The following is a 13,363-nucleotide window of genomic DNA, read 5'->3' as shown; positions in this document are numbered from 1 at the left end:
TCTCCTGAATACCGTCACAGTATGAAACTGCTGAAAAATGTGACGCAACACTATGCGAGGCGTGGCTGAAAAATAATGACTGATTTACGTGACACCGGGCTTATTTATTAAACACAACTTCTTACCATTTGAAAGTCACATGAGATTAGAGCAGCGCTTGTTTTTTGTTAGGTTTATGGTTTGTTATTCGATGGGGTAAATCTTAGATTTTGATAGTTTAATTAATATCAATTTATACGCTTTCCACTATTAAATTTAAGCATCCATCGAGAGAGATGGAGCCATATATATATATATATATATATATATATATATAATAAGACACCAGAAAAATTGCAGCTGTAGGAGTAAAATATGAAAATATACATTAACTACAGGCACTATAGGCCTACAGACTATATGAAGCGTGCCTCTGTAAAGTTAGCACTGACCAGTGTTGAACGGGCTTGTTGAGAGTGCTTTATTTTGAAAGGCTCGTTTTGATGTCGCGTGGTTTCTCACGAGCTTCACACCGGTGCGCTCTTCTGAAAGTGATGGAAAAAAATTACTGAAGCGATTGCCACCGGACAGTAGTGGATCCTCTTACGCGCAGGTATGTAGAATTCACCTTGCTGACACTTTCTTCTACTTTACTGTGTCGGCTGACAGGTGAGATAATTTGAAACTTCATCCGAGACTTGAAATTTAATGGAAGATATGTTATAAAGGTTATATTTAATTTCTGAAGTAGCCTTCCAAGGTCACCTCTTACTTGAACTTTTTAAATTGGTGATAAGCGGTGAAGCGCCACTTTTAGCTAAACATAAGCAGCACTGTTGAGAAGGAATCAGCCAGCTAAGAGTCGGTTGCAATGATTTGTATTTGTTTACTCGTGCCAGGCGCAAACATCAGAAAATAATGTGAACTAACTCATTTTGATTTCATTGTAATATTAAAAGTGTTGAGCTTCTGCACTTCTTTTTCTGCCTGTGGACTTTTATTACACAAAATTTCTTCCATTCTTTCCAGAGAGAGAGATACTTTTTGTTGTAAGGCTAGTTTATCCTCTTTGAATCCCGTCTGAGAGCAGGAGGGGCCATTCATTCAAAACCATAATAAACACCTAAAGCTCATATGGCCATTTGTGTGTGTGTGTGTGTGTGTGTGTGTGTGTGTGTGTGTGTGTGTGTGTGTGTGTGTGTGTGTGTGTGTGTCATATAACTTTAAAACCTTTGACAAGATTTTCTCTGGAGACTACTCTGTACTGAAATCCTGCTCTAGGCTCACTGCTCAAAGTCACTGTTCCGTTCCTTTCATCAGTGTGGAGCAGCAGCCAGGATGATCCCAGTGGGTGAATTCCGATCCCTCGGCACTGATATCAGCTCAAAGTATCGGGTCCTGAAACCGTGGTGGGACGTTTTCTCAGAGTACCTGTGCATTGCTATGCTGATGATTGGAGTTTTTGGGTGCACCTTGCAGGTAAGGTGTCTACACTTTGTGTTCATAAGTTTTCAGTTTAATCATTACTGACCTATAACCTGTGAGGTGAAGGAAGAACATTTTCTTAATCTGCATATCAGAATCGCCTGAGGGAGTATTTAGTCCCATTGTAAATGCCATGGTAATTCCTGCGTTATCTGATATCCCAGTCATGCAAAAACACACACAGTACAGCTGAACTAACATGTCTCTTCTGACCCACTTTCTGTACATTCAGATCACTAACTGGCTGCTGAATGTGTCTCTCGCCACATGATTATCATTTCTGTGTCATATTAAAATAGCACAGAAGTAAAGCAAAAGGACTACAGTGCAATCAGTGATTATAGTAATGAACAAATTCCACAGCTTGTTTACTGCTTGTTTCCTAGTTGTTACTTTTTTCAAGGGAAGTTTATTCCTCTAATTATACCAAATTGTTGTTTAAGCATAGACACCAACAACAAAGGGGCAGTACAGGGGAAGCATTCATGGAAAGAACTGTTCTGTGAAGTAGCTGTCTCAGTCACTGTACCAAGTCACTAGATAGAAATCACACAGAAAACACGGAAACAAGACTGAAATACAGGTAAAACTTGTAAGCTAAAGATAGAAATAGTCTTGATACCTTAGCTCTGATTACAGGGTGTCTTCGGGTCTGTTTGACAAAATTGAATCCATACAAATAATTCAGAAAGCAGAGGACCCTGTATACGCCGAAGACTGATGGCGTATTTATTCCTGCTGTCAGTGTTACATTTATAAAGTAATTATGGACTTCAACTACACAATTAAACATATAACCGCTGCCTTTACAAAAATATTGTAACATTTTTTTAAAATGAAATTTAAAATTTCATTTAACTAAACATCCAGAGGCACTCTTATTTCATGAGATTTCAATCATGTTTCTCTCTCCTCCCACCTGACTGCAGTCACACAATTAGTTAATCATCCAACCAGAGAAAATAAAACTCTTGATCTGCTGTACGCCAAGTGTCAAAGAAGCTTAAAGAGCTACTGTCTTACCACCACTTGGAGCGTAACCAGTTACAACCACATGAGCCATCCTGAACAACTCTGATTACTCACTTTATAACATCTTTACCCACAGCCATCAGGCTTTTCAGTTCTCATACAAATAGCAGATGAGCTATGTCAGACATATGAATTTTCCTCTGGGATCAATCAAGTTCTTCTTCTTCTCAAAGCTCATCCAGTCTTGTTTCTTTCATTTAAGAAACAGTGCAAAAATCAAAACTGTACCCTATAATGTAAAACTTCTAGTACACACTTTAATTTTCTGACGTCTCAGTTATTGCAACTCACTTTTCACGTGCTTCTCTCAGTTCTTCTTAGCCTGTCTTTGGTTCTCACTTCACTGGTGTCCAGTAAAATTTTACTTTAACGTGTTTTTATCCAAACCGTGAAGCACTTTGTCTTTTAAAAAATTACTATACAAATAAAGTTATTATTATTAATATCCACAAGTCAGACATAGGTGATCCAATCAAATGCAACAATGCATGCCAGAATCAAATCCACTTAGTGCTATTAGGTCAGTTGTGCTGTCTGATCATCCCCCTGCAAAGTGTCATGTCTACTGTTACGGCTCGTTAAAGATGTGATTGTTGTTTGCACTGTAGACTGTTCAAAGATGCATCAAAGGGAGGATGAATTTTTATGTTTTTATACCTCTCCATTGGGGATTCAATACAATTCAGTATTATTTATATAGAGCCAAATCACAACAAAGGTATTGTAAGGTAAAGACCATACAATGATTAATGATGGGACCAGAACAATTTAGCAGGGATAGATTGAAGATTGATCAAAGCATTATATTATAGGCTAAAATATCTTAAGTTCATGGTAGATCATATTAGTAAGTTTTCTGGAAAATCTGTTTCAGAAACATAAGTCTGCTGACATTGTAGGGTTTTTGTTTTGTTTTTGTTTTTTCAGTGTTAAACGACAAAAATCCCCCCATGCGGTAACGATTTTCTAAAAAATAAAAATTCATAAACAAAAAATAAAGAATATAGTTGCTGTAATTTATTTTAAGTTCTATGTTGTTGCCCAAATGTGCACTGGAACACCAAATGCTAGTTAATAAAAGCATCTCCATTTTTCTTCAGCTTGTGAATTTAGGCTTTACTTGCAAGTTGCCACCTGTTAGTTTACTGTAAACAGTAGAGGTATGGCTGCTGTCCAGTCAGAAATATTTGAGTACCAGTACTGGGCTGTGTTTTTACCAAAATACATTTGAATACATTTATATTATTTTTCTTCCTTCTCTCATTCCCACCTTGTTTATTGTCTTTTTTATTTATATACATATAGCTCACCCAAGACAAGATTGCATGTCTGCCAATCCACTTCACCAGCCCAACACCTGAGGCAATCAGCTGCAGCAACATCAGCAGTTACAAGGTCAATGAGAAGTCGCAGCACACGGTGCTGAGCTCTGCGAGCCCCATGATAGTGGAGGTGTTTGGTCGGAAGAACAGTCTGGACATTCATCAATATGTGTTTGTCAACCACTATTGCTATGAGAGGTCTGTCCACTGGTATGCAAAGTACTTCCCGTACCTCGTGGTAATCCACACCGTGATCTTCATGGTAACAAGCAGCTTCTGGTTCAAGTTTCCTGGGACATCTTCTAAAATTGATCTCTTTGCCAACATTCTTGACAAGTGCTTTGACTCACCTTGGACCACGAGAGCCCTGAGTGAAGTCTCTGAGGAAAGAGGAGAGGAGAAGCTGGTCAGCTGGAGGAGGAACACCATGACAAAAAGCTCCACAGAGCAACAAATAGATGAGGAGGAGACTGTGGGCCTACTTCGGTCCTCCTCTGTTAAGTCTAATCCAGAAAAGAAAAGTGCAGAACCTAAGTCTACCCCATCTTTGTTAGATAAGAAGGAAGGGGAGCAAGCCAAAGCTCTATTTGAAAAGGTGAAGAAGCTCAGAATGCATGTAGAGGAAAGAGACATATTGTATCACATGTATGTGCTGCAAACTTCAGTAAAGGTCATAAAGTTTCTTTTAATTATTATCTACACCGCACTGCTGGCACCAAACATTGAGATAGTTGTGCGTTGTTTGGTTCCGCCTGAGCTGACTGGTTTTGATGTCTATTGCTGTAACCACAACAAAGCCCATCTTTTCTCCAAGCTTGCCTACTGCTATATCTGCTTTGTGGGGGTCTTTGGACTTCTGTGCATCTACACTCTCTACTGGCTGTTCCATCGTCCTCTGAAGGAGTACTACTTTGAGCAGGTCAGACTGGAAACGGGTATTAATGACATACCTGATGTGAAGAATGATTTTGCCTTCCTCCTTCACCTTGTGGACCAGTATGATGCTCTTTATTCTAAAAGGTTTGCTGTCTTTCTTTCTGAAGTCAGTGAGAGCCACCTCCACCAGCTTAACCTGAACTATGAGTGGACTGACAAAAAGTTGCGCACACGTCTAGCCAAGAATGCCAATAACCGGCTAGAGCTCCATCTATTAATGTTACCGGGGCTTCCTGACACAGTTTTTGAGATTCCTGAACTGGAATCACTCAAACTCGAGCAGATGAACAATGTCACCATCCCGGCTAGTGTAGCAAAGCTAGAGTCCCTTCAGGAGTTATCAATGATCTACTGCCCTGCAAAGCTCCAAGTGGCTGCCCTAAATCACCTCAAAGAACATTTAAAGATTCTACATCTAACCTTTGAGAGTTTAGAAGAGGTTCCTGTGTGGATGTACACCTTACACTGCCTGGAGGAGCTCCATCTGGATGGTCCTTTAACCAATGAGGTGTCCAAAAGTCCCACTCTGGATTCCCTTAAAGAGCTTCGAGCTTTGAGAGTCCTCACTTTTCGCTCCAAGCTTACAAAGATCCCTTCCAACATAGCGGATGTTGCGTTGCAGTTGCAGCAGTTGTGTATCTACAATGAAAATGTCAAGGTCCAGGCTTTAAGCATCCTGAAGAAGTTAACCAACTTATTTTCACTGGTGTTAGTGGGCTGTGAGTTGGAGCGCATCCCAAGCGCTGTCTTCAGCCTGAACAATTTGCAGGAGCTGGACCTGAAGGAAAACAAACTTACCACTGTGGAGGAAATTCTGAGCTTACAGCACTGCCGGCATTTAGTGACACTTCGACTATGGCACAATAAAATCTCATACATCCCTGACCATATAGCTAAGCTGCACTCCTTGGAGACTCTGGACATTAGCTGGAACAAGCTAGGAAAGCTTCCCTCTCGGCTCTTCTACTGCACCAAACTCAGGCACCTCGATGTATCCCACAATCAACTCACCTCTCTCCCTTCTGAAGTGAACATCCTGCAGGGCCTGCAGTTCTTCTCTGCAGCGTTCAACTCTTTAGAGACAGTGCCAGAGGAGCTGTTCTCCTGTAAAAGGCTAAAGATGCTGATTCTTGGTAACAACCGCCTTCCATACCTCAGCTCGAGAGTGGCCAACCTTGCCCAGCTGGTCCGGCTGGATATTAAAGGAAACCGTTTGGAGCATTTACCTCTGGAGATAGGGGACTGTCCCCTGCTGAGACAGAGTGGGTTGATAGCAGAAGATAGCCTGCTGGATCAACTGCCATTAGATGTACGAAGCAAGTTAAATAAAAGCTGAGTGTGTGGTGCTAAGGTTCGTCACATACTCTCCTTTTCTCATTGTAGCATTGTGGGTAATCTTGCTCTGACTTTCATGAAAAAAAGGATTATTGACAGAATATTAATCCATGCAGCTAGGATGATATTTTTGATAGAGAAGAAAAAGGAAAACCCAAACCATGGCTGACCACTAAAAGAGAAGAAGTAACTCTAAAGCTGTTGTCACACATGCACTGAACTTTCATAGGACTTGCCTGAAGAGCTGCTTGTAAGAACACAAATGTCTAACACAGTTGGATTGGACAGACTTTAATCTGCCAGCTGCCTAGCATAGAGTCCATGGGATGTCAGATTGTGCCAATATGCAAATTGCACACACAGTGTATTGACAGCAAACAAATGGATGTACAGTATGGTGCCTCCTGCATGCTCTCTCCAGGCAGCTTAAATCACTCTGAGTATTTCCAATAGTGAGAACACATCTACCAACAACTGTGGAAATCCTAAGTGTTCCAGTTTTGCATATCCATAAAAAAGACTTAAGGACTCTATTTAGAAGCAATCATCACAAAATGTGTTTCACATTTTCAGACATTCACTTTTGAAATTTTTTTTATTCTTCTCCTAAAAATAGCTTTATTGTAAAAGCATATTTTACTAAGTTGAAAGGTGTAAATGCACACCTACATTTGTTTTGTTTTTTTTACAAAACTTGATTTTTTTTTTTTTTACTGTTGTAGATCACATAGGAATGTAAAGTTGTACAAAAGACATTCTAATTCAGGATCAGATTACTAATACTGTATGTGTGGATGAAATAAGAGCTCAGTACTATACACAAATAAAACCGCAACAAGCCTTAACCTTCAAATGTTCTGGGACAGCACCTCTTTTTGTTTACTGAAGACTTTTGCACTGTAACTTCTTGGACAGGTTTACACAGCATGAATACGTGTTTCCCACGGTGTGGTGGCTCATGTTGCTCCATTTCAGGCTCAAAACGTGTGGAGGGAGAAAAAGCCTTTCAGTAGCTGGATAAAAGGTGTCCATCTCTCTGTTTGCACATTCAGTCAAATGGTGAAAAGAATACATGAAGGTCTATGAATCAGAGAATGATCAACTCTCTATAATATTCAGTGTGCATAACAGGATACAGTAATAAATTACTTACCATAAAAAGGAAGATGATTTGTATGAGTGGCAGCAGTGATAGCTGTTATTTTATTCTAATTCTTCAGCACAATAACAGCTAAATACTGAGGAAACGAGGTGACTTCTAGGTAGCAGAATTTAATATAGTAAGACACTAAATTAACAAAAATGTTGTAAATTGTGCCGAAATTGAACTGTTGAAAAAAAAAATGAGAGAAACAAAGGACTTGCTAAGTTGAATGACTAGACTGAGGTGTTAAAATGCTTTAAACTGGATCCATTTTACTTAGTCATGCACTGACCTCAAGGACTAATGTGTGTCTGTGTGTGTGTTTGTGTTCGCATTATTTTCTGTCATAATTTAGACTTAAGGTGGTTTTAAGGAGAATTTAGCACTTGTTAAAAGGGGAAATAAGTTGCAGAGTAGAAAATACTTTTGTCAATCATTTCTCAGTTTCTTTGACTCTCAGATGAAGTAGCAGTCAAGTGTGTTACCAGCTTTAACTAAATTAAAATAATAATTGACTGGAAATAGCTAGCATGTCACGTCTCCAAGATGGTTGCTTTCGGTTATGAGGAGTATGCAGAGAGCCCCCGACTGACTCCTGTGTTTTGTTTTTAAATCATTCTATTAAATGTCTTTCAGCTAGAGGTGTTTCTGATAAATGTTAAGATTCAGTTCCTGCAGGCTGTGATTTCCTGCAGCCTTACAGTGACGCATCATTTGGAATCTCACCAAATTCCTTAGCAAGACCAAACAGTCAAGGGGGAATAACAGTTTCACACTAAAAACAATGACGGGTGCACATTTGATTTACTGCTCACCACATTTTACAGTACAGTAACAATTGCACAGCTGGGTTCATGAGCATGAGAGAATTTTTAAAGATAAAACTAATCTCTAAATCCTTTTGAATGCTATTACATTTTGTAAAAGAAAGAGATTAGGTCTGCAACCAACTCATAATCTTCATTATTGATTATTTGACATATTATAATAAACTGTTTGGTCTAGAAATCAATAAAGCACAATTACAAAATGGTGCTCCACGTGATTTCGTCAAATTTGTTTTGGTAGTATTTAATGTATTTGCTTTAAAAACAGCTTAAACAAATGATCAAAATAGTAGTTAAAGCAGGTGCAATTTTTTTTCTTGGCAACATAACACAGCTCTAAAACAGGTAAGGGGTATCTTTTGTGGAGAAGTGTGAAGTTGGAACACCTGTGAGCTCTCTCACCCTTCATTGCAGCTCTCCACTGTTTAATAAAGCCACAATAGAAAAACGAGAAGTGTGAAATGTTTTCTTACATCTTTTTTGTGTGTGTGTGTGTGTGTGTGTCGTCATCTTAATTCACACACATCTGCATGTGACTGAACCAATAAGCTGACTCAGGGTTTTCTTGTCTACTTCCAACATTTTTTGTGCTGCTTGTAAACTTGTTACAGCAGATCTCTCCTAACCTGCAGACTAAACCCGTCAGTGAAGTCACTGAGTTTTAGCCAGTGGCTAGGCTGTATTTTTAACCATCACACTTTTGTGGCCGATTTAGCTGTTAGGGTGAGAAAATATGCTTAAATATCGATTACGCAATTTGAGGGTGTGGTGGCGAAGCAGACCTCTTAGCGGAAAGTTGCTAAATATCTGGGAAAATATGGGTGGGGCAAGTAAGCATTTTAGGTGGAGTTGGTCAGCATAGTTTGCTCAAACGTCAGATCCCATGCCCGGACTATGGCTGCAGAGTAAAAGTCACATTAATTTAATTTTAAAATAATCCTCTCAGACTAAAAGTTCTGCATTAAAAAGTAGACATGTATCAGTAAAATATACTTATAATTCAACTTCTGAAATTTTCTCTGAATATATTTCTGGCATGCTGTTACTGTGAGAAATGTACATGAAAAACACAGCGAAGTGTACATAATCATTCTGTGACATCATAGACGTTTGCATAGTGAGCTGGCAATGAAGCATTTGAGCTGTATCTCCTTTCTCGGCAAGTGAAGTTGGCCAGTGGCACACAAGCAAACAAAATACCCATTGTGCTACAAGAACCCTGAGCACAAACATCAGCAAACTGTGCCACTGTTACCTACAAGCTCCAACAAAACAGGGCCCTCATTCATGTCGGGTTTCAATGCAGCTATCTTTGTGACCTTTGTGAGGCTTTTCACCGCACTGTGCATTCCAGTGTGGAGTTATTCCAAATGCCCTTGACGGATCACCATAAGGACTTCTGGGCACTTAGACTGCATGAAAATACGCAAAGAAAGTGCACACAGCGATTGATTAAATTCCTGTTTCTGTGATGTTAATCTGTTTCATTTTACTGGGTCTGTGAAGATTTGAAACTATGAAAAACGTGTGAGTCAAGGACACAGCCGTGAACTTCAAGATAGTGAAGGAAAGATTTTCTGTAGACTCTATGTTCCAACAAGTGTGTGGTGTGTCGGTGTGCATTGTCGACTCACAGGAAAAAAAGACTGTGGATGTGAACCTTCCTGGGGCCTTTTGATGTGGAGTTTGCATGTTTTTCCGTGCCTGTGTGGGTTTTCTCGTGGTGCTCTGGTTTCCTCCCACAGTCCAAAAACACACATATCTTGGTGATTTTAACTGTTGATTTTAAATTTATTGTGAATATGCAACAGATGGAGGGTAGAATAAAGGGTTGGTATGAATATCTGGATGAATGTAGCTTTGTAAAGCACTTTGCATGGGAAAGCGTGATATAAATGCCAGTCCACTTCCAAATGGTTAAGGCCCAAAAAAGTTCCCTTAATGATTTTTTTTTTAAAATTCTTGTTTTACTGCACAGTGGTAAACATGTACATTTAAATCCTCTTGCAACCTTGCTGATTTTTTTTTTATCCCTTTCATTGTCTAAATCAAGGGCATCAAACTCATTTTAGTTCATGGGTCACATTCAGTCTAATCTGATCTTAAGTGGGCCATACCAGTAAAAGCATTGCATAATAACCTATTAAACACAACTTTCCCTAAGTGTTAAGAAGTGCTTGGTGAAAACATTAAACCTGAAATAAATCTTCCAGCCTGAGAAGGAAAAATAAGTGCAGTTACAACTGTATCTCACTTTTTCCATTTTGTCATTATGAAATTTTACAATCAGAAATCAAACTGGGCTCTCATTATGCATAAAAATTAAAACCAAAGTAAATCACTTTCTTTTTAGCCTTTCGTTATGTGTCCACAAATTCCCAGAAAAAAAATAAAATAAATAATTAGGATGACCTGAGTGATCCCAGTGAGCTGAAACCCAGGAGCAGCAGCTCTTACCACAGATTACAAATTAAGATAAAGACAGCATGGCTTCAAGTTCAACACTTTATTTTGTGCTTTCTTCTTCAAATAGTGAATAATCTCACTTAGGTTTTTAAAAGTATTTATATAAATAACATTTCAACAAATCACAATAAGGGTCGCTATTTACAAAGACAAATATTCAGTCCTATTCCAACAATAAATAGGAGTAAATTCAAAGTCTAACTACATCTAATTAATAGAAACAACTATGCAAAGCAATCAGGGTGCACCATGTCAAGTTTTGTAAATTAAAAAACATACAACTGTTACAATTCGTACACAAAGGAAATAATTAGAAAACACTTGGGAGGGAGAGAACTATCTATAAATGTGCACTCCCAGTTTATAGGGAAAACAGATATATATGTATATGTTCATATAAGGTGCCTAAATTGCACTGTGCAAAAGAGGTGTCTACAGTATATAGCCACCCATCCACTGAAAATAAGCTGCCAAGACAATATGTCCCGTCACATAATAATGCTGAGCCACTGTTAACAAAAGAAAAAAATCCTTTACACAGCAACAAAATCAAGTTACCAGGTCTGAAGCAAAACAAAGTGTGAGGTTAGGGTTAGGCAGAATGCACCCACTTTTCAGGCTAACTATGAACGTGCGAAAAAAGCAAGTCAATCATATCTGGCACACACGAAGCTCGGGCCACGTCTATCGCTGTCTGACCGCTGATGTTGGCGTGCTTTAGGTCAGACAGTGGTGCCAAATACTTCACAACATCCCGGTGGCCTTCCCGGATGGCAATGTGGATAGGCAGCGCTCCATTCTGATCCGGGATGTTTACTGAAGCGCCGTACTCCACCAGAACCTGCACGGTGTCGAGGAATCCTGTTCGAGCTGCATCGTGGACAGGCGTTATCCCATGCCTGTCCTGGATGTTGGGTTCGGCTCCTTTTTCTAACAGCAAACTGGCAATCTTGGAGTTCCCCATCATCATCACCTGTTGGAGACATTAGAGGGGAGGGTGAGGAGAGTGCCTTCTCGAATTCAGCACCACTGTGTAATTCTGAGACTTTTTTAACAGTTTCATGTCAAACATCTCCACAGAGACCCTTTTCACTGTAATGAAGAGGAAAGGCTATAGACATCTGTCACCTTTAGTACATTTACACAGGTGAAAGTAATTATGTCTAATACAACAGCCCTACATCAAATTTTACACCAATGTGTTGCATTCATCTAATTGAGTTTGGATTTAGGTGATTTTAAAACTGTTTTAAAATGAGTTAAAATCAACTATTACACTTAATCCTTCAAGTCTGTTTTAAAGGAGAAATACCAAACAGCTTCTATTCCAGCGTCTGAAATGAGATTTTTGTGTATTTTACAATATATTAAATATCTCAAACTTCAAGGTTTCATCACCTTGACTTTTGAGAAATTCGGAGGGAAAACTCACTAATTTTAACATTTTATAGACTACAGTGAAGTAAACATCAATAACTGTTACATAATTATTGTGGATGACACCTATATTCAGGGTCACTTTATAAATGATGAGAACAAAATATCAGAAAGACTCCAGTCTGAGGCATCACTGCTACGCACTGCTGTCTATAAAATGTTTATAACGCTAAATATACGCCACAAACTAAACGAAAGGGGGGTCTATTGCTATGAAGTTAGAAACCTTCCTGTTATCAGTTTCCACTGCAGTATCCTGCTATACACGACACCATGATTCGGACGCTTTATTCTAACAATAAAAACATGGCGCTACAAACATAATCGAAAGAAAGGTATGGTCATTTTCCGCAGGCCAGAACAAAAGCAGATTACTCTGAAACCGAAGGACGAACTACGCTTCTCCACCGAATGAAAGCTGTATTGTTAATATTTCTGTATATGCATACAGATTTTATTTGAACATTTGAATTGATCCTCACCTGTAGTGCTGTCCTGCCAAACTCATTCAGAGTATCAGGATGCACTCTGCATTCCTCCAGGATCCTCTGCACTTCGCTGGTGTTCCCTTTGGCTGCTGCCGCCGTCAGAGCTTTGCCGGCATCCATCTGACTAAGGACCATTATAGTCTGCCTACCTGCCTGCTCGGTGAGAGACGTACCACAGTTACAAGGAAGCTCAACCACGGGCTTCTCGTGAAGGCAAAACAAACATGATATTAAAAAAAGAAAAAAAAACAAAATTGCCAAGTTATCGTCGTCTACGGCTAACGTTACTACAGCATCCGGCTAACGTAAGCTGTAGTTCCCCGCTGACGCCATGTTATTTGACTCGGAGCTTACTATTCGTAGTTCTACCGGTCGATTTAACAAAGCGTACTGCTGAACAGCACAAGTCAACACAAATATCTGCTCCCCCGCCAGAGGCGAGTCAACTGAAACGGCAAGACACAAACAACTAGCATCCCGGCTAACAGCTAACATTAAAAAGAGAGCTAAAAAAATAAAAAACTAGCGCTTTTAAGCTTACCTCGTTTGCTTCCACAAGATCCAACGCGTCGCAAAGATTTTCGACCCCGCTTTCGCTAAGAGCCAGTACTTTTTAAAAGTAATTAGGACAAGACAAGTTTATCAATATTACAAAATACATTTGCGCGCTGAGCTCTACACAGCGGCGTCTCAAGAGTACAATTTACAAACATTGGAGAGAACGCACGTTACCCAATCGCAGCTCGCCCAGAGGGTGTTGGTGTCCATATATGGTAAATGAGGAGGAGTTACAACTGTGTTACTACGCTGTCACTGTGGTAACAGCAGCATTTGACCAATCAGCGCACACGGCGAAGAAAGCGGGCTATTCGTATACGCCGATGTCTTCAAAGGCTGTTCATTCAGATTTCT

At 39.5% G+C, this 13,363-nt stretch overlaps 2 protein-coding genes across 2 annotated transcripts; one reads left to right on the top strand and one right to left on the bottom strand.

Moving 5' to 3' along the window:
* Positions 1–390: 390 nt before the first annotated feature.
* On the top strand, positions 391–6,654 carry LOC115785465 (volume-regulated anion channel subunit LRRC8C). Its single transcript, XM_030737121.1, has 3 exons — positions 391–592; positions 1,300–1,458; positions 3,802–6,654. The coding sequence occupies exons 2-3, from the start codon at positions 1,318–1,320 to the stop codon at positions 6,088–6,090; spliced, it is 2,430 nt and encodes an 809-aa protein (XP_030592981.1). The 5' UTR covers positions 391–592; positions 1,300–1,317; the 3' UTR covers positions 6,091–6,654.
* A 3,925-nt stretch (positions 6,655–10,579) lies between these two features.
* cdkn2d (cyclin-dependent kinase inhibitor 2D (p19, inhibits CDK4)) lies at positions 10,580–13,239 on the bottom strand. Its single transcript, XM_030744045.1, has 4 exons — positions 13,184–13,239; positions 12,993–13,060; positions 12,446–12,604; positions 10,580–11,499 (listed from the first exon to the last, which is right to left on the bottom strand). Exons 3-4 carry the CDS (start codon positions 12,584–12,586, stop codon positions 11,146–11,148), a joined length of 495 nt encoding a protein of 164 aa, XP_030599905.1. The 5' UTR covers positions 12,587–12,604; positions 12,993–13,060; positions 13,184–13,239; the 3' UTR covers positions 10,580–11,145.
* Positions 13,240–13,363: the final 124 nt, after the last annotated feature.

Source organism: Archocentrus centrarchus, chromosome 1, assembly GCF_007364275.1.
Source record: "Archocentrus centrarchus isolate MPI-CPG fArcCen1 chromosome 1, fArcCen1, whole genome shotgun sequence".
Lineage (NCBI taxonomy): Eukaryota > Metazoa > Chordata > Actinopteri > Cichliformes > Cichlidae > Archocentrus > Archocentrus centrarchus.
This window is presented reverse-complemented; position numbering and strand designations above follow the sequence as displayed.

Coding starts and splice junctions, on each gene's coding strand:
- LOC115785465 (XM_030737121.1), top strand. CDS start 1,318: ATGATCCCAGTGGGTGAATTCCGATCCCTCGGCACTGATATCAGCTCA. Junction 1,459..3,801: donor TTTTTGGGTGCACCTTGCAG/GTAAGGTGTCTA, acceptor ATATACATATAG/CTCACCCAAGACAAGATTGC.
- cdkn2d (XM_030744045.1), bottom strand. CDS start 12,586: ATGGTCCTTAGTCAGATGGATGCCGGCAAAGCTCTGACGGCGGCAGCA. Junction 11,500..12,445: donor TTGGCAGGACAGCACTACAG/GTGAGGATCAAT, acceptor TGTCTCCAACAG/GTGATGATGATGGGGAACTC.